Source organism: Channa argus, chromosome 5, assembly GCF_033026475.1.
Source record: "Channa argus isolate prfri chromosome 5, Channa argus male v1.0, whole genome shotgun sequence".
Classification (NCBI taxonomy): domain Eukaryota; kingdom Metazoa; phylum Chordata; class Actinopteri; order Anabantiformes; family Channidae; genus Channa; species Channa argus.
Genome location: NC_090201.1, coordinates 5,299,838 through 5,322,940, shown reverse-complemented (window position 1 = coordinate 5,322,940; position 23,103 = coordinate 5,299,838). Strand labels below are relative to the sequence as shown.

The window sequence follows — 23,103 nt, the reverse complement described above, 5'->3', positions numbered from 1 at the left end:
AGTATCTTTGTAATGAGTCTGACTTCATTGGCATTGGTAGCACCTCACCAATTTAGGTTAAGTTTAGGATCACATTTGTACTAAAAATATTTCTTAGGATTATATGTGACATATATTCTTAAACTACATATGTGGTGTTCTTTGATAAATCGAGGTCTATGTCCTGTGGCTTAACATTGAAACATGAAGATGATCATCTTTAGACAAGGCAACCGTGTTCACTGACTTGATTACTGTGTTTCTGTGATTGGATAAGGTGGATCTGTAGTATCTAGGCGATGATGTAATGCTTTGAATGGACACCACGTATTTTCCTAAAATTGCTCAGCACCAGGGATAATGGACAAATCCCAATAATTACACCAACAACAACAAAGACTAATGTCCTAAACACCCCACTAAGACCAGTAAATAATATTTCTAGCTTTTGGTCTCCTTTTAACACTAAAGTTAATAGCTTCTTGACATGTGACATTTCCGTTTCTTTGATTTGAGTAAAGGCTCACTTGAGATTATGATATGAAGCCTCTTTAATCCTCCGTGTGTGAAACTCAATTGTGCGCAGCCATTGTTTTGTTCTTTTGCTCTCTGGGAGGTGAATTTTGCAGCGCATGACCCCTTAGCAGCACAAGTCCCAAGCCATTTGCATTCTGAAATTGAAATGTCTCAGCTTTCAAAACAGGTGCAAGGGTATCGTCTATGGCTATCTGTTCACTCTCTTTGTGTACAGCCTTGTTCGATTTTCATAAGAAGCTGTGTAACCGCCTCCTGGCCAGAGTAGCTGTCAGGTAGGATTTGATGTGTTTTTTCATATCAAAAGCACTGTGTATCCTACTCATTCCTATGCTGACACTTGACTTCAGCTTGAATATTTTATCATTGCTGTACTTTATGTAGTTATGTTGTGGTGATGGTTGGACGAACAGCATGATCAGTCAAAAGTTCTGATGCGCTTTGACAGTGGGCCCTCAGTGCACAAACACGCCTTTCATTATTAATACAAATGAATCCTATGATTCTCATGTACTGGGGAAGATGAAGAAGCAGCCGAGACAATTGTTCCCCAGTGGGCTCGAACAGAAGCCTTCTCCACGATTCAGCACCACAGTAATGAAAACGGAGAATAATGTACTCCATTACCTAATTTTATTACCTAATTTCCCACGGAGATCAATATCGGTGTTTGATCTAATCTATCTTCACTCCTCTTTCTCGGTCTGGGGAGGTAAGTTAAGTTAAGACTTATTTTTTCTTTTTTGTCCACACAGCATTTAAAACGCATCTAAGTGGATAAAATGTTCTTGTTTTTTTTTTTTTGGTTTATACACACAAGTGACACTGCATTTCAAGCTCAGTTTACTTGCCATGAGGAGTGCGACTCAGCCTGTGAAAACTCTGAAGGTGCTTTTTTCAATGTAGGAGAAAACAACCTTGATGATGTCATCAGGGTCAAATTGTCCTGGGCTTCAACTGCATTACAAACAGGCAGAGTGAGGTAAACACATACAGTAGTGGCTGTATTATGAAGTTGCTTAAGTGTTTTTGGGTAGTAGAATGTACAAATCTCTCCTCCATTTTTTATGTTATCCACTTATTTAGATATATCAAAACAAAGGTCCCTTGAATTAAAAGTGAGCGAAACCGGAAATACTCTATGCCAAGCAGATACTAATACTGAGAATCAAACCCTCGTGAGTATCTGTAATGAACTAGTTGATTGAGAAACAACTTTCATTTTGTTTGGATAGTGTAGGTTTAAGTAAGAATATTACTAGAACGTTTTGAGCCAGTCCTAACCATCAGTGTTGGGGCTACAATAAAGGTGATCAAATTATATTTCTCTCTACTGTACTCTGCTGTGTTCTGTCCACATCAGTCTGCTACAAGTAAGTTAGACTACTACGCAAAACACACACACATTTTCTCTGCTTACTGTTCTTATTGTTACTATTACTGCTTTATTATGTTTCTTGTCAAAGAGGACCACACTGAATTCCTTGTACTTGGACTTGGCAATTAAAGCTGATTCTAAAGACATAAAGCCATGATCTGAGACCTATTTGAGATTGCAAATAGCACTGAAACAGCATTTCATAATAAGAATACAGGTTCCAGTAATCACTGCTTGGCTGATATTGACACCTTAGCTACAAGTAATATGTATATAAATGAATAGATGAGGCTGTTGACGCATGTGATCTCATGCTTTTCGGTTTCATTTCTACACTAACATCACATTGTGACAGTAATGGCCAACAACAGTATTTGCATTGTAGCATTTTTCAAGAATAAACCTGCATTACTGATCAAATGTTCATAAAACTAGGAATAGGGTCAGGTCATGCAGAATTATTGAGCTACAGAACGTGCATAACAAGAACAAAGCCGAGTCTGTTCTGTTGTCATGAGTGTAAACGTACGTGGTTATCTTATAGCATTACTTAGTCATTTGTACCTGATTTAATTAGGATGGTGGGGTGTAATCCAACATCACATGTGCCCTGCTGCCTTCAGAAGGAGAAATGTGTCGTACAGTGAATCATATAATATTTAAATAGTTATCATTTGTAAATGAACAGAGCTCAATCTGCCAGAGTTTGCAGATAAGACCAGAAGCGTAGTTTGCAGTACTTCTGTAAAGCAGATTTCAAGGTCAGAAAATGTTTGTGTAAATGTAGGTGTATATTTATATGACAGGTCAAATCACACCTGGGTGGGAGTGCATGATCAATTTACATACACGTGAATTTTGGGGGGGGGAAAGTGGAATGTCACAGATTTTTCAGGCAGTTATTGCTAAAAAGAAATTAAATTCAACCATTATTATTTGTTCAAATATATTATGTTATATATATGTGTGTTAAATATATGATATATACCCTTGCAACTGCAGGATGTCCTTCTGCAGTTGTAAGGAAAATCATGAAACCATGAAAACACAAACTTAAGCCTAATCAACATGAACAATAAAGAATAAAGATCACCATAGCTACAAATCATCCCTGTACCTAGATGTTGCTGAAACTTCCAAAGGATTCATGGACATGTCTGTCTGACCCTAGCAGCACCTTTCATCTCCTTGACCTCGTCAAACCGCTGCTCACCACACTATTGTGAAGTTGTGTATTGTGAAGATTTAACAAAGTTCTCAGCGGCTCATGCATTTACTAAATTTGATGTATAATAATCCTTTTGACTCCGTGTTACTGCAACTGTTATATATATATAGGGCTCTTATTTACAAGAGCCATAGTTTGCATGTGACAGGGGAGAAGTAAGAGACGTATTATTGAGACTACAGCAGTTGATTTATACAGGTGCCTTGATGATGATAACAGACATATTTACCCCAAATTACCAATTCTTTAGATATGAATCTTTTAATATATGAATCAATCCTAGAACAGGTGTGCACATCACTAATAGTCCATACGTTCATCCCTACGCGCAGCTCATTCTTGTGAACGCAGGCATCCATGGAATCCTTCAGGGAATGTCTTTAAATTTGGCACAAACATCCACTTTGATTAGATTCTGGTGGTCAGTAGTCAAACGCCAAGGTCACCTGCACCTCCTATCTGTCCTATTGTCTTCAAAGTCTCTGGAATCCATGTAGGAAATTTCATTGCATCTGACACAAACAAGCACGAGGCGGTAACTCTATCACCTTGTTTGTTTTATTTCTAAAGACAACAAGTCATGTGCACTCATGCTGAGTGTGTGTGTGTTTATATGTGTGGGCTGCTATCAGTTGATGTTGACCGTCTCTTAGACCCCCAAATCCATTGGCCTTTGCTATGATAAGAAGCTTTAAAGGCCTCCGCATCCGCACAAATTAAATTTAGACTTGAGCTTTTGCACAGGTTGAGAGCTCTAATCTTTCATGTTGAAAATCTCTCTCTCAGAAAGTTAATAGATGTGTGACTATTCGATCGAAACGTTGCCGCAAATGCACATGAAAGAGCTGTTGTTAAAGACTCCAACAAAGGACATAAATATAATCTATGTTAGCTCAAAGCGGGGGTGTACAGCTCCTTTCTTCAGGTTCTCACTGTGATTGACATTTCAAATCTTTTGTGAACTGAGAGCAATCTTCTCCCTTCATCATGCTTCTTCCAAGAAGGAGTTTCAAAGATTCAACAGTAGAAGTTATTATTATTATTATTATTATTATTTTTTAATGGAGCTATATAAAATTTGCCAATGAAGTCTTTCTCTGTGTGAGGCTCCCAGTTGGAGAAAAATCCTTTTAGGCTGGATCCCAGTTTACCACTGGGGAGAATCAGATTTTCTTCTACAAAGATGCTCAGTTAAAGCCTTGTCAAGAAAAAAAAACCTCATCATTTATTACCTACCTTTACTAAAATTAGCCATTTGCTTTGTGACCTAGTGGAGGACAAATGATAAAATCCCTCACACTTGTCTGAAACACCAAATCTGTCTCCCACATTACTCAAGTGACTGACAGCTACAATTGCCCAGCCAGCAAGACGGCCAGATAGTGTCGACAGAAGCCTGAGTGAACGTGATGATACTGTACGGTGTGATGATGTGCATCAGCAATTTATGAGCAATTTAGTATTTTTTTTTATTACAATTTGTTTTGGTGGTTTTTTATGTCACACACAGGGCTGTCATTGCACTGCACTAAAAACAGTCATTTTCAGTGGACAGCTTTTTTCTTTTCCTGAGCACGTCTTGACTTTCATTTTTTTTTTTTTCCTTGGAGATAAAATATAAGTGCCTACCAAAATATTCTTTTCATTTCCATTTCAGTGTGCCTCACAGAGGCCTTAAAAAATGGGCTGATTTTGGCATAATTGTTATTGCATTTTCATCATTTGGTTGCTTGACTTTTTAAACAGTAAAAGTGCTAGTCAGCCTTACGCAGTAGACCTCTGAGTAATAGGAGTATTTACAAAGATGTCCTTGGATTTATTATTTCCACACAAGTCACATGGAGTGTGCAGTTATTGTAAACTTTGAGATGATGATGGTTTGTTCAAAGCACAAGTAAACCCGTTAGGACGTTTGTTTCAGCCTGTTGGGGGCACTAGAACTAGCTGCACTTGTTCATGTAGGGTCATGCTATAAACAAGAGTTTAATAGAAATTCAACCATTTATAGAGAACTGAAAAAATACATGTTTTTTTTTTTTTATTTCAAGTCTAGGTTTGGATTCATTCCATAAATATGAATATTTTAAACATGTAGTAGTAGTGGGAAGACTAATTGTATTTCATTGTTGAATATGAAAGTTTTCCAGAGTCTCAAAGTTTGTGTTGATTCATCCACTGTAACAGAAAGCGGCAATGGCTTCTAATGAGCAGGTTTCAGCGCCGCTACAGTAGATGTGTGGGGAAGATAATTGAGCCTTTTGCTTCCTGCTGTCTTTGCTATCAAACAGAAAACACTTTTGCTTCCTGCTGTCTTCACTATCAGACGGTGGCGGTGACACTGTTCGTGAACTGCCTCGCACAGCTGCTTACTGATGAAACACAGATGACTTACACTTTGTACTGGCATTGAACGCACCTTGCCCGCAAGATACATCAGATTCTACACTGGTATTTCTTTTAATGTGAACTCCACACACAAAGGGAAATGATCCAGTTACTGTCCAATTACAACAAAAAGAGAGGAAATGTCCACTCCCACTATTATCCCAATTTTAAAGAACAGAGGAATCTTCAATCAGCTGATTAGCATCTGTCACACAGCATTCAGCCTAAGGTGCATTATAACAAGGTCAGCGAAAACACATGTCCATATAGCATGTGATAAGTTGTAATGTAATTACTGTGACAGGTTTGACATCTCTGGATTTTGTTATGTGCCACCACATGTCCACCATGTTCTCCACAGAGACGTCCTTTTTAAAGTCTCATGTGTCACAGGTGCAAGGCAAAAGGCTCCACCATTGAGCAAATGCTGTGTGCAGGTGGAGCTCATGGGAGTTGTAGTGTTCTAGTGTGACATTGCAATTATTTTTGATGACTCTTGAGACTTCAATTAAAAAAATATATACGAAATTCAACCTGCTATAGTGGCTAGTGGGAGTGACTGTTACCGACCACTGTTGAAATCCGCCCGCACTTGGCGGGTTGGTGGGTGTTGATGCCATGCCCTGATTATAAGTGATAATTACAAAGATTAGACTTGATTAACTTCACTTTAATTGCTCTTGTGATTCCTCTGCTGGTTTTCAGTATGAGATCTGACTAAATTAGTTATAACAAATGCAGAACAATCAAGGTTATTGGAGTTTCAATTTAGCAGTGGATTTGACTGTTATGCTATTCTTTCAGTCAGTTATCTGTTACTGAGAATTCATTGAGGTGTAAGTCACATCTAGTGTTTGTTGGCCTTATTTTGGTTGGGGACAGGTACAGTATAAAAGCAGGAACTGTTTTGTATTGTTCGTGTGCTGTTAGTCGGAAAGGGGTAAACCACCTTTGTGATAATAACCTACTGTGCCTACTGGCAACTAGAATAAGGACCTGCTTAGCCACATCTATGGGCTAATAAGAAGTTGTCATGGAAAGTAGGAAGTAACTTACTGAGGTATATAAGATGTGTTATACTACACTTTACATAACTAAGAACAGCAAAAGATGGTACCACCTCTGCATTGCTACTCCAAACTGGTGATTTCTTCCAAGCATAAAAGCTGAATCAAAATTTGAATACGCAGAACCCTCAGGCAGGTTGGTGCTTATGCAGATAAGATCAGCAGGGTTCATGTGTCACATATCTGCAGGCCAGAGTGTGAATTATGAGGATAACAATGATACTGACTCTTGTGAGCACAGTTTCCTGTGGGTGGTTTATTCTTTTAGTCAATATAAAAATTCAGTAAATGTTTGTAGGAAACATGTAGAACTGTAAGAGCATACTTATTATGATTGACAACTTACACTGTATATTTGATAAAAAAAACATCTCATACATCCAAAGATTAATAGAAATTATTTTTGGCTGATGAATTTAGGTCTCTTTGTGTTTCTTTCTTTCAGCTGACATCATTTTCAGAGACAGAGAATTTATGTTTTCTCTCTTTGTCTTTGCACTGATTAAGCCACAAAAGTCATTGCGTCAAATCCATTGTTTGTATGGGAAACAGCCATTTGGAGGAAAAAAAGGCCCGATGCAACACTGTTGAATATTTGGAGACCTTAAATGTGAAACCATGAATTATTAATTTGTGGCAATTTAGTGAATGTGAAGAGTTTCGCTATCATTCATAATCTGTACAGCTGCTGTAATGTGACTCTTGCTGTGGGCACTTAGTGAGGTTTTCAACAGGCTATGCGATACCTGAGCATGTAGAGTAGAGAAGTGGCTGAAATAAATGTTCAATGCATGCAGAGTTAGAGAGAAACCTGCAACTTCTACAACATATCTTATACCATTTTGGGCTGACTTCCCAAAAGCTACACCGATGGCAGTAAGAATAATGTCGTTATTGAGAATTTCATCTTGATCTCCAAAAAAAAAAGGGTGATATATCAGTAGCTTTCTGAGAAACAATCTCCAGCACATTGTCTGGGAGCTTGGGAACACAGAATCTTATATATAGGCTTTAGTGTGATTGTTTGCAGCGTCACATACATTATAAATTACCTGCTGGACACAAGGAAGGACACAGATGAATGACGACAGAGCAATACATCATGAACGTAGTTTTCTGATAAATCACAATAATATTGCCTGAAAGGATGGTAACCCAGACACAGAAAAGAAAATTATCTAATACTGTACATTTCTACCTGAGACAGTGAAAAAGTAACCAATATTGTCTATGATTTATCACTTACTTATTTATGAATTTATTTGTGTCTGGGTGCTTGGACTATGGGTTTTGTGGTGATGAAGTCTCTGTAATTCATGTCTGGAAAGCCGTGGCATTTGCTTGTACATGTTAACTACTCAGGTCTTACACTTATTCAAAGCGAACCCCCTGTTGCTCCTGCCAGAATCATAAAATGCATTACTTCCATAGAGAGTTTGTTTCTCTGCCAGACTGACCAGACACACAATGTTTACAACAGCGAGTGCGAAGTCTGCTATAGGTTGAATCTCCATAATGTTGTGTTCAAGGAGATGCTGATTGTTTGTGATTGTGATTGATTGCACAATGTTTTTGAATGTGTAATTGCATTCTGGCTTTAAAGCACATGCAGAATCACAACTCTATGCTTCCAAACGTTAAAATGAGACAGTTTTATTTTTATTTTTTTGCCAAAATCTCTTTGCTCCAATCTTGGTTAGGTGTAGAAGTGCTAATTAAGTCTTTTTCAAGTCGTAGCTGGAGAACTTTTGCTCCTGTGACAGGTAAAGAAAATTTTCAAGGGACTTTATCTTAAAGAGTTTTCTTTTTCTTTTTTTTTCTTTTTCTTGTCATTCAGAAAGTTTGGTAGGTTGTAGATTAGCCTCATCATGTCATCTCCCGGAAGTCTCTCTAACCACAAAATCCCCAAATGGCAACATGGGAGCCTGACCAGATGAAGAGGCAATTAATGTGATTGATCCCCTTTGAATTAACAACACGCAACAGCTTTACAGTCAACGTTGTCCGCCCGCATTTATTCATTTATGAATGTTGTTGATCATTTAACTAACTTATTTCTCCACCGTTAGCTACAAGTCTGATGTAATTTCAAATCTAAGCTTGATTATTCAGTGGAGGGAAACACACAGTGATAAGCAACTGAGTGAGCATTAAAGTGAAGACCATATGAAAAATGCTTGTTGTACTGTAAACAGCAGAATGAGCGTGTATGTCCACATTTTGAGCAGCTTTGCAAACAATTTGAAGGGGGGAACTGTGGCTTAGGAGGTGGAGCAGGCTGTCCACTAATCATAGAACCTGTGATTTTATTGATAGGGCAAATGAATGCTATTACGCAATCACTTGCAAAAAATAAAACCAGATATATTACTTTTAAAAATGTACAGTGCATTTCTGTAACTGCTACTTATCTGCCTTAATTATGTGTAAATGTTTTAGAGCACAAACCCCATTTCCAGAGAATTTTAAAATTTCAAAAATGTCAGAAAAATTAAGAAAATATATCTGCTCATTTTAAATTTACCAACAACGCTTTTTGAAATATTTGGGACACATCTTACAACTAATGAGGTTAATTTGCAAAAGGTCACTATCATGACTGGGTATAAAAATAAGTTGAATCTTTCAGAATTACCAATAAAAAAAAAAACTGTGTCCAACACCTTGAGAATAATGTCCATCATCTGCTGTTTATATTATCATACAGACTATCTAAAAAAATCTATGTATGCAAGGGACAAGGCCAAAAACCAATGGCCACTGAATGGCCATGGCTCTTTGGGTCATCAGCATGGTTCTGTAGTGGAGAGCATCTCTTTTGAACAGAGTTTATCACTGCACCCACATATGCAAGTTAAAACTCTACCACACAAAAAAACAGCAATTTATACACAAGCTTCAGAAACACTGCTGCTTCTCTGAGCCCGTGCTCATTTAAAATAGAGGTGAAGTGCTCCTGTGGTCGGACAAGTCAACATTTAAAATTCTTTTTTGGTAAACATGGATACTGTGTCCTTCATGCTGAAGAGGAGAGAAACCATTTGACCCCTGTTATCAGAACACAATTAAAAACCACATCTTTGATGGTCTGGGGCACATTAATGCACATAGCATGGGTAACTTGCCTGGTAAATACAGATTTTGGAGCAACATATACAACAACGCTTTCAGCAACACAATCCATTCATCCATTATCTGCAACTGCTTGCCCCGTTCAGGGTTGCAGGGGGGCTGGAGCCTATTCCAGCTGTCATTGGGCAAGAGGGGGGAGGGGGGGCACCCTGGACAGTTCGCCAGTCTATCTCAGGGCCAACACAGAGAGACATTCACGAGTGCTACAACACTCCACAGCAGCAGTATTAAAAGAGTCTCTCTGCTAAACTGTCCTCCCTGCAGTACAGATCTTTAACCCATTGCAAATGTTTGGGGCATTATGATGCAAAATTTACATCAAATTAAGTCCAAAACTGTAGAGCAGGTTTAACTAGAACAATTAAAACCACGAGACTCTGTTTCACAGTTCATCTATCATTTGTTATATAATAATATCAACTTGCTGAGCTACTGTCTGTCCAGTCTTTCTTATGTTTTGATGAGACTACAACAGACAGAAGCACCTACTCTACTGTAAAGTCTGTGTGGTATCTTAATCCATCTGGATTTATGGGAGAACTCAAACATTATGTAATGACGTTCTTTCAATTATAAACCTAATACATAAGGCATCCAGAACAAAGAAATACTAGTTTCACAAATAATGTATTGTAATGTAACCATGTTAATTTATTCAAATGTGTAGTGTGTTGTCTTCTACTCCTTTTTGTGTTCATTGTTTGCACAGACACGTATAATGTTCCACTTTTGTCTCTTTGTGACTTTGTCCTCTCAGCGGGTTTGTTGCAATGCCATTGTATAAGCACTTCACAGAAAAGAGCTGCATTACTTTACCCTCAGTGTATTTGATTAAGGTATTTGTCATGGTTTGGCCTCTATTGTCCCCAACAGAGACAGTTTTGGTTTAGGTGTTTGGGTTTAGACATGTCCATGTCTGCAGCTCTGCTGCCACAGCAAATTCACTAAGGTGGCTTGAATTTCATTTGAGTTCCTCACAACACAAAAAAATTACATTTGAAAAGCCCAAAAGCTATTTGTCTGTCCAAAAAAACCAACCAACCAAAAAACAGGTTCATCTGGCGTAAGTTCTCTGTCAGCCATTTTTATACAGACTAACAGATGTTTCACAGAAATATCTGTGGGTATGATCTATTTTGCCAACATGTGATGGAAAGAGTTTTGAGGTATTTTGGAGTCATGTTGCAACATTAGCATTGAAATATTTAATTAGAGTTCTGTTTCTGTCCACCTGCATTCTGATTCCAGCGTAATTATGGTCATTGTTTTGGTTCAGTGGACCACCTACCACCCATCAGTAGGCCACCAGGTTAATCATTACTGTGTTTGGGGATTTGGCAAGGCCTAGCAGCTATAGACAGTATTTAAAAACAACAAAGTCTCCATAGGGAGACAAAAAACACTTCTTAATATGAGAGACGACAGTTTGTATCTTCTTTCAAATACATTGTCCATGTTTTGGACCATTTATTGGCTTATTTGGCTTAGTAGTGTACCGTGACTTCAAGCCAGATTTATATTATTTGCTAAAAGTGAAGACATACATATAACCTGACATTTAAACAAAACTATGAGCTATACTCTGAGTACTACTACAGAGTAGGGTGGTTATAAAGTTTTCCACAGGTGCCGTTCTTTATTAAAGAAAGCAATCTCTAAAAATGTGAAAATGCAGGTACATGAAATCAGCAATCAAGTCAACATCATATTGAAATATGTCACAGATGGCCCTAACCTGTTATACAGACTGTTTTTAATAATACTAACATCAACTACAACATTCATCGGTGTGCATGTTTCATTTTTTGGCAAAGTTACTGTTGATTTCTAATACATTCCACCTCTGTAAAAGTTTCCAGTCTCCCAGATAGGTTCCCAGAGGAAGCTGTTCATAGCAAAGTTTTATGTTTTCCTCAAGCACAGCTCATAATGCGTAAGACCAGCTAGCCATTTTCCCAAAAGTCTACCTTAGTGTAAAAATGTTTACCATTCGCTTTTCTCAAGGAAAGGACACATTTCTCACTGATGTTTACCATGTATTCCACCTGCAGAATCAATCAGTCTTTTTGTGATAGCTCTGCTGGAGTCTGTCTTGCTGGAAACCAAATTACACTGAGTAAATGGCTTCTATGGGGCCAGTGCAGACATTCAGGTCATTATGATTAGTTTTGGTGTGTGTCTGGAAGTACGTGTTTGTGATATCTGACTTTCTTTTTCCTAATAAATGTTATCTTTTGGAGAAGCACATTTCCATATTCAGAAAAGTGGGACTAATGTTTGTTCCTACAGCACATGTCCTATATAATAATATGGTAATCCTTTGAATGCACTGTCTGTCACTGCACTTAGAGTGGAGGCAAAGCTGTGCAGCACAGTAGCCTTTCAGACATAGCAGGACTATACCTTTGTAGTCCTGATTCTTCGAAGGAGGCTACCCATGAAATGGGTCGCAGCTGCTGACACAGTGAAGCTCAGTTAAAAGATGAGAGTGTTAAATGAGGAGCAAGGAATGATTAAGAAGTCTATAGTGCCTGCACCTACTGACTCTATTTCTAGAAACTCAGCAATTCAAGGAGTTAGTGTATGAAGACAGTGAATAGCCAAGAAAAGGAGCTAGTGTTCACCCAAGTTGAGGATTAGCAGTTATACCATGACTTCCAGCATTCTGAGGCCTGCTGCAGGCCAACAATGGGGCTGAGTTATATGATCCCACTGGGGTCCCAATTTGTTTCCTGCAGTGGCCCCTCACTGTTTCACAGTGGCTTCAGCAATTTTTCGTTTCTAAACAGAGGTGGCTATGACAGCTTTACATATTTATAGTAATGATTCATAAAGCTGACATAATTTCAGTTTCCTGCAATTTATGCAGCATTAAAGCATCATACTGTACATCTGGGGGCAACAGTGTAAAATAGATTAATATTTTAACATAAAAGTTGATATATTGTATATATGAGTGTGTCCTTGGAGCTAATACGATTTAACAATTAGAGCAGTTGGACTTATGCATTTTGATTGACTACATGTAATCGACAAAAATGACATTACTGATCTCTGTGTCTTAATGCTGAGACACATACTGCACAAAACTGCATTTGATTCAAGGATGAATTGTTGGTTTAACACCACTGTTGCCACCAGAAAAAAACATTATTTTAATAAAATGTAATCACAATCCTATCCCAGAGAAAACATTTTACCACGGGCTTCAACAGCTGCGTTTGCTTGAAGGTTATTTCTGCATATTTTAATATTTCTAACCGAACCTCAATCTGCATTTTCATCACTGACAGCAGTATTTATTAATCCAGCACCATCCCATGCCATAATTGAAGGTAGTGTTGCTGATTGTGTCCTTCCTACAAACTGACTTTCAGTCCTTGTGTCTTTCGATTATTGTTACAGGAACTGTCAATGCTTCTTTTTTCCATTTCTTCCTTTCTCCCCCTCAGCTGGTCAAACAGTTTCCTGTGTCTTGGCTGGGAAGGAAATATCAAGCACATGCTACTTCCTTTGTGCTTTGTGATTTATTACATGATATAAATGACTGTGAGTATAGGTGTTTTTTCCAGTTAGAGAGGCAGTTGTAGCATACAGTAATCTTCTCTTCCTCAAAATGTGTGTGTGTGGGTAGGTGCTGTATATGTGTTTGTCTATTCTGCTTTTCGATGAAAGATGGATCATTATACAGTATGTGATGTATACTCTATATTATGATTGAGATGCTTTAAACATGTTTGTCTGTGTTCTGCTTTTCTATGATGTATTAATCATTATACGTGACATATAATCAATATTAGGATTGAGCCTAAACAGGCAAAGGCATTCAGTAATGTGAATGTCCACATGTTGAAATACAGAACTCAATTCAGTGTGTATGAGGCAGAGAGAATGCAACTGAATTGAACCCAGCTACAAGTAGCAGAAATCTAGTAGTTTGTGGTGTAAATAAATGTTATAGTGCCTGGTGTGAATTTCCACCTTCCCATTCATTGTTCACTGCCTCTTCAGACCTTCACTGTGAGCTAAGATTTGTAGGTTTTTGTACCGTCATTATTTCTGACTTTAGAATAAAAAATGTTAGAGGGCCTGGTGGTTCAATGGGTATAGAGCATTAGGTTGGGATGCAGAAAGCCACGGGATCGAATCCCACCCTGCCATAAAGGGCCACCTGGATGGCCAAAATGGGAGGGTTGCGGCGGGAAGGGCATCCGGCATTAAAAATCCAAAAACAAAGGAAGCCTAATCAACGAAACAAGGTCAATCAACCTAATCAACAGAACACATTATACTAGGGCGACCCAGGAAGGGACAAGCTGACAGTTGTTGATTATATATATATATATATATATATATATATATATATATATATATATATATATATATATATATATATATATATATATATATATATATATATATATATATATATATATATATATATATATATATATATATATATATATATATATTTATATATATATATATATATATTTATATATATATATATATATATTTATATATATATATTTATATATATATATTTATATATATATATTTATATATATCTCCAATAAACAAATGTGGCCTAATATAGTGAACTCATTGATTTATGAAACAAGTCTTCCAACTTCAACATTCATATACAGAAGGTTGTAGTTTCCTTTACCCTTTGATATGGCATATAAATAGTCAGGCAACCTTTAGTGGCCTTTGTAATTATGACACTACTAGCAAAGGAGACAGTTTGGTGGCACAGTTACAGAGTCAGAAGGTTAACATTGGAAGCAGGCAGGTGTATGAATGGTTCACAAAATTCACTTTCCCACCAGAGGCTGACATTTGACAATCTACAATCATTCCACAAGATTAACCACACATATATAATTGTAGCAATCACAATGGAAGTCAGATACAATTAAGTAGGTAGCCATTTTGAATCAAAACAGGATTTATTTTACTAAACCTAACCAAGCTGTCATTGTGCCTAAATCTAACCAAGTTATTTTTGGTGCCTCGACAGAACAAAACCACATTGGTGCCATATTTGTGCCTGGATGCTTGTGATTGTTTCCATGACAACAAAGGTTGGATATGCTAAGCCATCATTTTTGTGCCTAGAGATGCTTCTGTGGGTCATAAGATTCTATGGGTCAGACCCTCTCAGTTGGCCTGTTTAGCTTGTTAGGTTAAAGCACCTTATTGTAACAGTCTAATATTGTAATATTATAACTGCTGTATGTCACTAGTCTTTTTCCTTGGTGCCATCATAGTTACTACAGCAAGCAGAGGGCTTTGTCTCCTGTTCAAAACCTTTTTTGTTCATAACAAGCTGCTTGTACAAATATTCTTGGGGTTGTTTTAAGGACAGCAGCAAGCAGACATTTAGGGCTTTAGAGAGGAGTTTCCCTGCTGTGAGGCTACTGAATACATGTATTCGACTGTAATCGAGAAATGAGGACTATTTGCAGTTTCAGTTATAAGCATGCAAATGATGCAATAGGAGGCTGTTCATATTTCTGCTGCGGAGAGACATACAGTAGCCCTCTCCCAGCAAAAGCTGACAGAACACAGCTCAGGATCTTTGTATCTTCTTTTATTAAGCATTGATAAGTAATTACCACACATCTGAGGTATTCATCTGCTCTTTCCAGACTGCACGTATAGTTCTGTTTGCTCAGTCTGTATTGGACTGGCAGAATGTTGGCTTTCAATATTCTCCTTCTTCTCTTAGTCAATGTCTAATGTGCACTTGCACGGTGAGTGACAGTCTGCCACCTGAGCTGCAGCACTGCTTGTGCTCCCCTGTGGCTGACTGGGTTTAAGATGGACTGTTATCTGAGATCAGAAGCTTTCCTGGTTACTCACAGCCTGGCAACCTCCGAGATAAGACAATGCTGTCTGAAGCCGGTACAGTAATATGATTATTATAAGTAATAGGACCATTCTTTTAATAAATAATTGCTAAAATGCACAAAAAGAAATATTTCCAGGCTGTTTTTGCTCAACAAATAAAAAATGTGGCATCAGGTTTTTGTGTATGAGAGTCTATGTAATGCTGAATGCTGCGTTTATCAATACATGCCCCCAAAAAAATACAAAAAAAAAGGGGGGAAAAAGAGTTAATTACCTCTTACAAGGCTGCTGACCTTAATTTCTGTAGTCACGTGTTTAACCAATTACTCAGAGCATAATGAAGTGGAACACGGCTCACCAGAGTTCATGGGACACCCTCCACTCTTTTTCTCAGCCTAGTTTGGCTGTTCCAGAGTGGGAAGCTTATCATCACTAAACATGAAACCGGGCTATACTTCACTCTGAATACATACATTTATCCGTGTCAATACCTATTCCTCATTTAATCACTTCACCGCCGCTATCTCAATATCACGGGCTAGTGAGAGAGGCGGGCGCGGGGGATGGGGGTTCGCACATTATCTATGCCAGGGTGTTACAGTATTAGGGATTATCCCTGACAGATAGTTTTCCTTCCAGGCACCATTAGCTTGGCCTCATCCCATTTTGTATTTTCAACACCTGCGACCACCATCCGCTGGCCACAAGAATTATTACCATTGTGTTTTTTTTTTCTAGGGTATATAAATTAATCATGGGGATCACAAGCAACTACTTTAAATTTCTGGACTGTGACCAAGAAACACAATCTCCCCAAGGATGCCAAAGACCTATGCATCATTAAAACAGAGTTCTGCTATCTGACAGGGAACAGTGCCAGCTCCCTCACTTTCTATACCTTATGGGATTGTGGTCTATGCATTTCCGCACTGTGCATAATAGCCACTGTCTATAGTTAAATGCAGTCAGGGTCCTTGAGTCTGACTTTGAATGCTAAATGAACAAGAGGCACGTGCTTGCAAGTAGATGAAATTAAGTTGATCAGCTTGAAAGTGGAAGTGGACAGCTGACTACAGAGAACATAAATTAACATCGATCATTGGGCAGAGCACGTACTAATGACTTAAGGCTGCAGGGGCTTGTTAGACAACCTTTGCAATGGACTGTAAATGTTCCTATATCTGCACAATCCACTAAATACCAATGGCTTTAAGCTCTCATTTAGTATCTTCATTTTAGAGAATGATCTCTCCTTACTTCACAGGACGAATGAATAGGTATTAATGTAGTTATTATGGCATCACATTAAAGTTGTACGTCAAATAGTGCAGTTACTGTAGATCTACTGATCGCGCCGTAATGAGAAAGCTTCTAGATTACTGACGCTCAAATTCAAGCTCAAAATGGCAAAGACATAATTATCAGATCAGTTTGGTCAATAGGAACAACCTCAGACTTTCTCGAAGACGGCTATTTGTAGCTGTCAGTCAAACCCACGAGAGCACTTTGAAGATGCAAGTTTCTCCGTGCTTTCATTTGTGTCTGATTTGACTTGTTCTGGGTTCTTCTGCTCACATGGTGCTTGGCAAGCAAATGTGAATTTTAAAACATATTGATTTGGAATTACTTTCAGGTGCTGGCCTATAACAGTATTGATTGCAGATAGGCATCTTGACAAAATGTCTGGAAAACATTTCACATTGATTTAAAGTTTCTCACAGCCCAAAATAAAAGCCTTACATCAAGATGTAATTACCATATATGCAGCCCTGTGTCATTCACTTAGCACCTATTCATCCAGGGCCTTAAACAACATATAATTACTGTACCTTTGACTCAGAAGAGACTGAGAATAGCACGAGGCAAAGAAGCTTATAGAAGGAAAAGAACAACTCATGTCTCTGAGGCCTAAGTAGGTCAAAAGAATGTGGTTTCTGTTGTTAGATGGATAAAGTTCCTTTGACGGTTTTCTTCAGAACAGGCAAATCTATCAACCAAATGGATCTTATAAGCGAAGACATCAACCAACTCTCCCATTATTGATCAACTCTTCCACATTTGATTGAGACTCATGACATCAGTGTGGGCAGAGAGTCAGACAAAAAGGCAAAAGGTTAAAAAAAATGGAAACCAAATCAATAATGATGACTGACAGGACGAATCTCGGATGATCAGTACTGTGCCCTCTTAGAATAAATAATTTAAAGCAGAATGAATTAGCTTCACTCCTTACACGGCCTACAATGCTTTCTCTTCCTTCTTTCTTTCACAATTAGTCGGTCGTCTTGTTTTGTGACATTCATCTGTCCACAGCAATTTACTACATGACGTCAGACAGAAAAGCACAACGAAAAACTGCTGTTGGTGAACTTTGTGTGTTTTTATGAGAGCTAACAGATGTTTGCACAAATAATTCTCATTTAATAATCACAAATTTCCGTGCAAGCCTCAAACTGAACGATTGACCTGCATCACTAGATGTTAAAAACTTTAACTTGGCAATATCTTCCGACAGGTTTATGTTCATTTGCTATAAGATATTTGCTATAGGAGCCCGACCTTTTATCCAAGAGCTAAAGTGAATAGCATGTTTTGCTCACAGGTTTTGGAACTGATGTGGCACAGAGAGAGAAATGAGACAGGGGACAGGTGCAAACAACAGGAAGATAGTTGTGACAAGCAGCCAAATGAGTGTGCTACTACAACAGTCAACAGTTACAGCAGCGGGAGTGAATGCGACACACAACACATTAAGGCACATGATATTTTATTATTATCACTGTCATCAGTCGTTCACTAAATGTCCACGAATGTGCTTAAAATTGTACTGTAACTGCAAAAGTTGCTTGCTTAAGAACCATCAAGTTTTCTAGTTCTCTTACTGAGGAAACAACTAATTAATTGCCATGTAAACATATGTACTTTATATAGGCTAAGCCACCACAGTGTAAGAGATACAGCCACCTTAATTGCTGGCCGTTCTGTGACAGGACTTCGGCTGATCTGTGGCAGGTCCCCGGTTTGTCCTTGGCTGGAATGGGATCCAGAAGCCTTCAATGCTGTATCTATCCACCAGGAAGAGTAGTGATTTGTTTCAGTGTACTGCAATGACAGACTGATAAACTGAACACCATGTCAATACAGAGTTCTGCCACTAATGTCCCTTTGTGCTACTGAATGCCATCTGCGTTTTGCTGGGTGCATTTACGCTAATACAGTATCTGCTGGTATATTTTTATTTAGCTGTTTAAATAAAAGTGTGGTCCATTTTCTGAAAAGTCAGAACTTCATTCAGAAGTTTATCTTTATTATTACTAGGATATTTCAGTTTTGCTGCTTAATTTGATATTGCACCAAAAAAAAGTATGTCTGTATGCTCCAAGTCCTACAAAAGAAATAGCCACACACCCTTTACATTTACATTTACACCAACCACACATGAAAGCACAAAACATGATAACAATTACAATTACATATGTACATTTACAATTACCAATAACAAGACAGTACATATAATTGATGCGATAGCTGATAACAATGTGCTGTGACAGATTCTCAGGCAACAGGAGAATGTGGCTGTCTCTGCACTGGGAGCAGCAATCTTCAGTGGCTGGGACAGTTACCTGTTTGCATTCCCCAGTGTATTGTGGAAACGATAAAATGAGAGCATGATTATGCTCATAGATGTTAAGACAAAGAGTAATAACAGAAGCTACAAAATAATTAAATATTAACCATTTTCATGTTGCCCTACTTTCTGTATAAGTTTGGAATTTAACTAGTGCGTAGTAGCTCATGGCAGTTGGTTCACAGTGTGCAGCACACCAAATCAGATAGTCATGTAAGAGAACATTATGCATTGACTGGTTTGGGATATATACTTTACATACTTTTACACAAGGCAGATCTTGTTTCTTTCAATATATGAGCTAATAGTCACAAAGTGTTCAGATTGGTACAGTACATGAATCAAGACTTGGGCACAAAACCCATATTTTATTAACTGTAATTTATCATCAACGTTAGACTCTTCTGCTACAAAAATGTGCTTCTCTAGGTGATAAAAGTTTCACTATGTTCCCCATCTTGTCGTTAACTGAAAACAGCTTCCTGCTGCATCTGCACTGGGACAAATTGGCAGCGAGGCTGAGTTGTGGCGCCATATCCAGCAATACATCCATAGTTCATCACTATTAGTGAGTCTTTTACCATACACATTTGATCCATTGGTAACATAGAAGTATTGATCGTAAAAGCTTTCAACAAAGGGCTCAAATCCAAAAACAGACTCTGAATAATAGTACACGGAATGTAATTTAATAAGTTAAAGCTTTTTTTTTTTTTTTCAGTTCTTGGTATCATTCATACTGTAGAAGATACACTGTTTTTATACTTTGGAATGGTTTGAATTATTCTGCCTTATTGTTTCTGCTTCAGCTCAGTTTGTCTGATTGTATCCATTGCCTGCCCTGTGACATACATTACATGTATACTTTGCACTTAACCTCTATTATGTTGAACCCATAGTTCTTAGAAAGCCTAACATTACCTTTAGCAGGATGTTTTGCTCATCTGTAGCTGCTGCTGTGGGGTGTTTTTTTCTTTTTCTTTTTCTTTTTTTTTTTTTGGCTTGACTGCCTCCTGGGAGATAGCGTTGAAGCAGTATGTGTACACTAAATATCAGCTCCCATGTATTGGCTGCTAGCTGGCCCTTCAGCATGGGATGTTGGCTCTGCTTATTTGGTTAAATGAATTATTAATGGCTCACTGATTTTCCTCAAGTTCCACCCTGTTTTCTTCCAGAATTCTTGAAGTAGACTGCTCCATCTCCCCATCTCCACTGTGCTCATTTGCTCTCCTTTTTCTTCCACAGCCAAACGGAGGAGTGTTTGCCCAAGAAATATTCTCTACTCTCTGGCAACTGGATGGGAAGAAGGAGAATCTTTGACCTTGGAAAATGAAGATGTTGTTGCCATGGGAACTGTTAATCCTTCTGTCACTCAAAGAGTGCCTGGCTGGTAAGATGCCAAGTCAAGTCGCCTTTCATGTCACACCTGATATGCATAAATCTGTCATAGGGGAGGTTTTGCCTTTTTCTTGTGCGTGTTTAGGTTATCATTTCATTTAAAATGAAATCCTTGCAGTCTCTGAAGGTATCACACTTCCAGTAGCTTTTGTATATGTGCAACAACTAACCAGTTTCCAAAAAATGGTGCAAATGTTTTCTTTTGACTTAAGTTTTATGATGTAAGTCGTTTCCAGTATCAGTCACTCATCTGAATATAGTGCTGTAGTTTTTGTGTTTAATAGCATGAAGTTGTCACAAAGTGAAATCGCTCTGTGCCATTTTGCAGACTGACTATAATACTGACATTTTGATCTCAAATAACTGCAACCAGAGTTTAAATTTTCTTTTCAGAGGACCTGACTAGACTCACTGTTAAATTTTACATCTGAAAAGAGACTTATGTAAAGGAAAGAATTCATTGTCTCTGGTCTTTTTATGCCTCCCTGTTTTATTAGGCAATTTTCTTAGTTTATGTCCAGCTGCTGCCACTTACATGAAATGTGGCAAGCATTATAAAAATCCACACTAGCTCTATATTCTGAACACTAATTTATTCTGTTCGACATTCTATTGTATGCTCTTCCCACTAGAAGAAAAGAATAAGAATATTATCCTTCAGTTCCTTTGTACCTGTAGGAGCTGCAGCTAAAGTGTTAATATCTCACTACGAGTTCCCTCTATGCAGCTCGATTTAATGTCGACAACCACATTTGACATATACACTAAATACTGAACACAAGCCAGCCATTTAGAAGTCATCAAACAATCACCTTTAAATGTACATCACTAGGACTAGAGCCTCTTGTATTGGTATTTATGTTTCCATTTCCATAGATTTAGCATCTCATCTCAAGTCAGCTCTTTTAAATGGTAAACAACCTGCACTTATATAGCGCTTTTCTACCTATTGGTACTCAAAGCACTTTACATTTCCACACAGACACACTGATAGAGGAGCTGCTAGTTGCAGCTGTTGGACAGCTGCATCTAAGTAGGGGAGCAACTAAGTTTGGGTTCAGCAACTAAGTTGGGGTTCAGGGCCTTGGTCAAGACACTTTTACATGTGACCAGAGGAACCAGGGCTCACACTAACAACCTTGGGATTGGTGGATGATCTACCTCCTCCTAAGCCTGCAGACTTAGGAGGAGGAGAGAATACAGGGTTGTGCACATTGCAGTGCATGCTGTACTGTTCCTGTGTATCCATCCTAGTGAAACCAAATGTAGTGCGATTTGCAAGTCCTCTCTAAAGGTATTGGTACTGCAAGAGCAATGCACTTGTTCTTGCTGTATATAAAAGACATTTGGGTTTGACATCAAAAGATAAATATTAGGTGAAATTTCAGAATCGAACCTAGGGTATTTACACACACACACACAAAAACGGCCAAACAACATAGAACATGGCACTTTTATAATGTATACTTTTGTCTTAATACAAACCAAAAAATGTAAAAGCACCATTAAGACCAGTAAGCTGTCTATAGGACAGAATCAAAAATATCTCAGACAAGAGAGAACATAATCAGAGGCATTGCACAAACACTGGGCCATAGCCAATACAATTTAGGATGTCCCGAAAAAGAAGTGTTGGTTCTAGTTTGGGTACTATATGTACAAAAATGCCATTAAACTGCCTATTGACTTCCCTATAACAAAATATAGCTATAGCTAAAACAATTCCTCCAGATGACATCACTTGGAGGAAACCTCAGTTCAGATTATGTCATCTTGTTGCTCACACTATGAAGTTTGTAATCATGGTCAACTGCTTTTCCAGAGCTCCCTCAGTTGACGTCATCTGAACTCCTATTGATGAAAAACTCCTCTGGGTGATGTCATCCGGGGGAGTTCTTCATCTAGTAGCAGAAAAATATTTGAATGTAGAGAAGTCATAGGAAAGTTTAAAAGAATTGGTGTACATTTAAACCACAAACAAAACCCATAGAAACAGGGTTGAAAATTGGTGAAGTCGCCCCTTAATACTTTGTGGAACCACTTTATGCTTTAATTCCAGCCCAGTTTGTTTGGACACTTCTCTAGCAGCTTTGTACACTTAGATTGTGCACTGTTTGACCACTTCTCCTTACGCAACTGTTGAAGCTCAGACAAAATAATTACCCCTGGTGGACTTCTGTCTTCAGGTCTTTCCACAGATTTTCACGAGGATTTAAGTGGCAATGCACTTTCAAAAGATCTCAACAATGTTGTGCAAAGGTGCAAGTCAGGAGATAAGTCCAAAAGGATTTCAAAGGATTAGTCCATTCCTATGAACATGTCTCTGCCAAAACTGGTCATCTGGGCAAGAAAGAGATTGTTCAGAGAGGCTACAAAGAGGTCAGTGACAACTTGGAAGCAGAGTGGTCATTGTGTGCATGTGACAACCATATCACAAGCGGTCCACAAGTCCTGCCAGAAACACTGCTCTAGTAAGGACACATTAGGTCTAGTTAGATCTTTGCCAAAAATCACCTGA

General features: G+C 38.2%; 1 protein-coding gene across 2 annotated transcripts in view; it reads left to right on the top strand.

Moving 5' to 3' along the window:
* Nucleotides 1-23,103, top strand: part of LOC137128150 (contactin-4) — a 110,811-nt gene that overhangs the window by 36,671 nt on the left and 51,037 nt on the right. For both annotated transcript variants that reach the window (XM_067505941.1, XM_067505940.1), the window contains exon 2: nucleotides 20,433-20,577. In XM_067505941.1, the coding sequence (XP_067362042.1) occupies nucleotides 20,517-20,577 (61 nt within the window). In that variant the 5' untranslated portion in view covers nucleotides 20,433-20,516. The remainder of the gene's footprint in view (nucleotides 1-20,432; nucleotides 20,578-23,103) is intronic.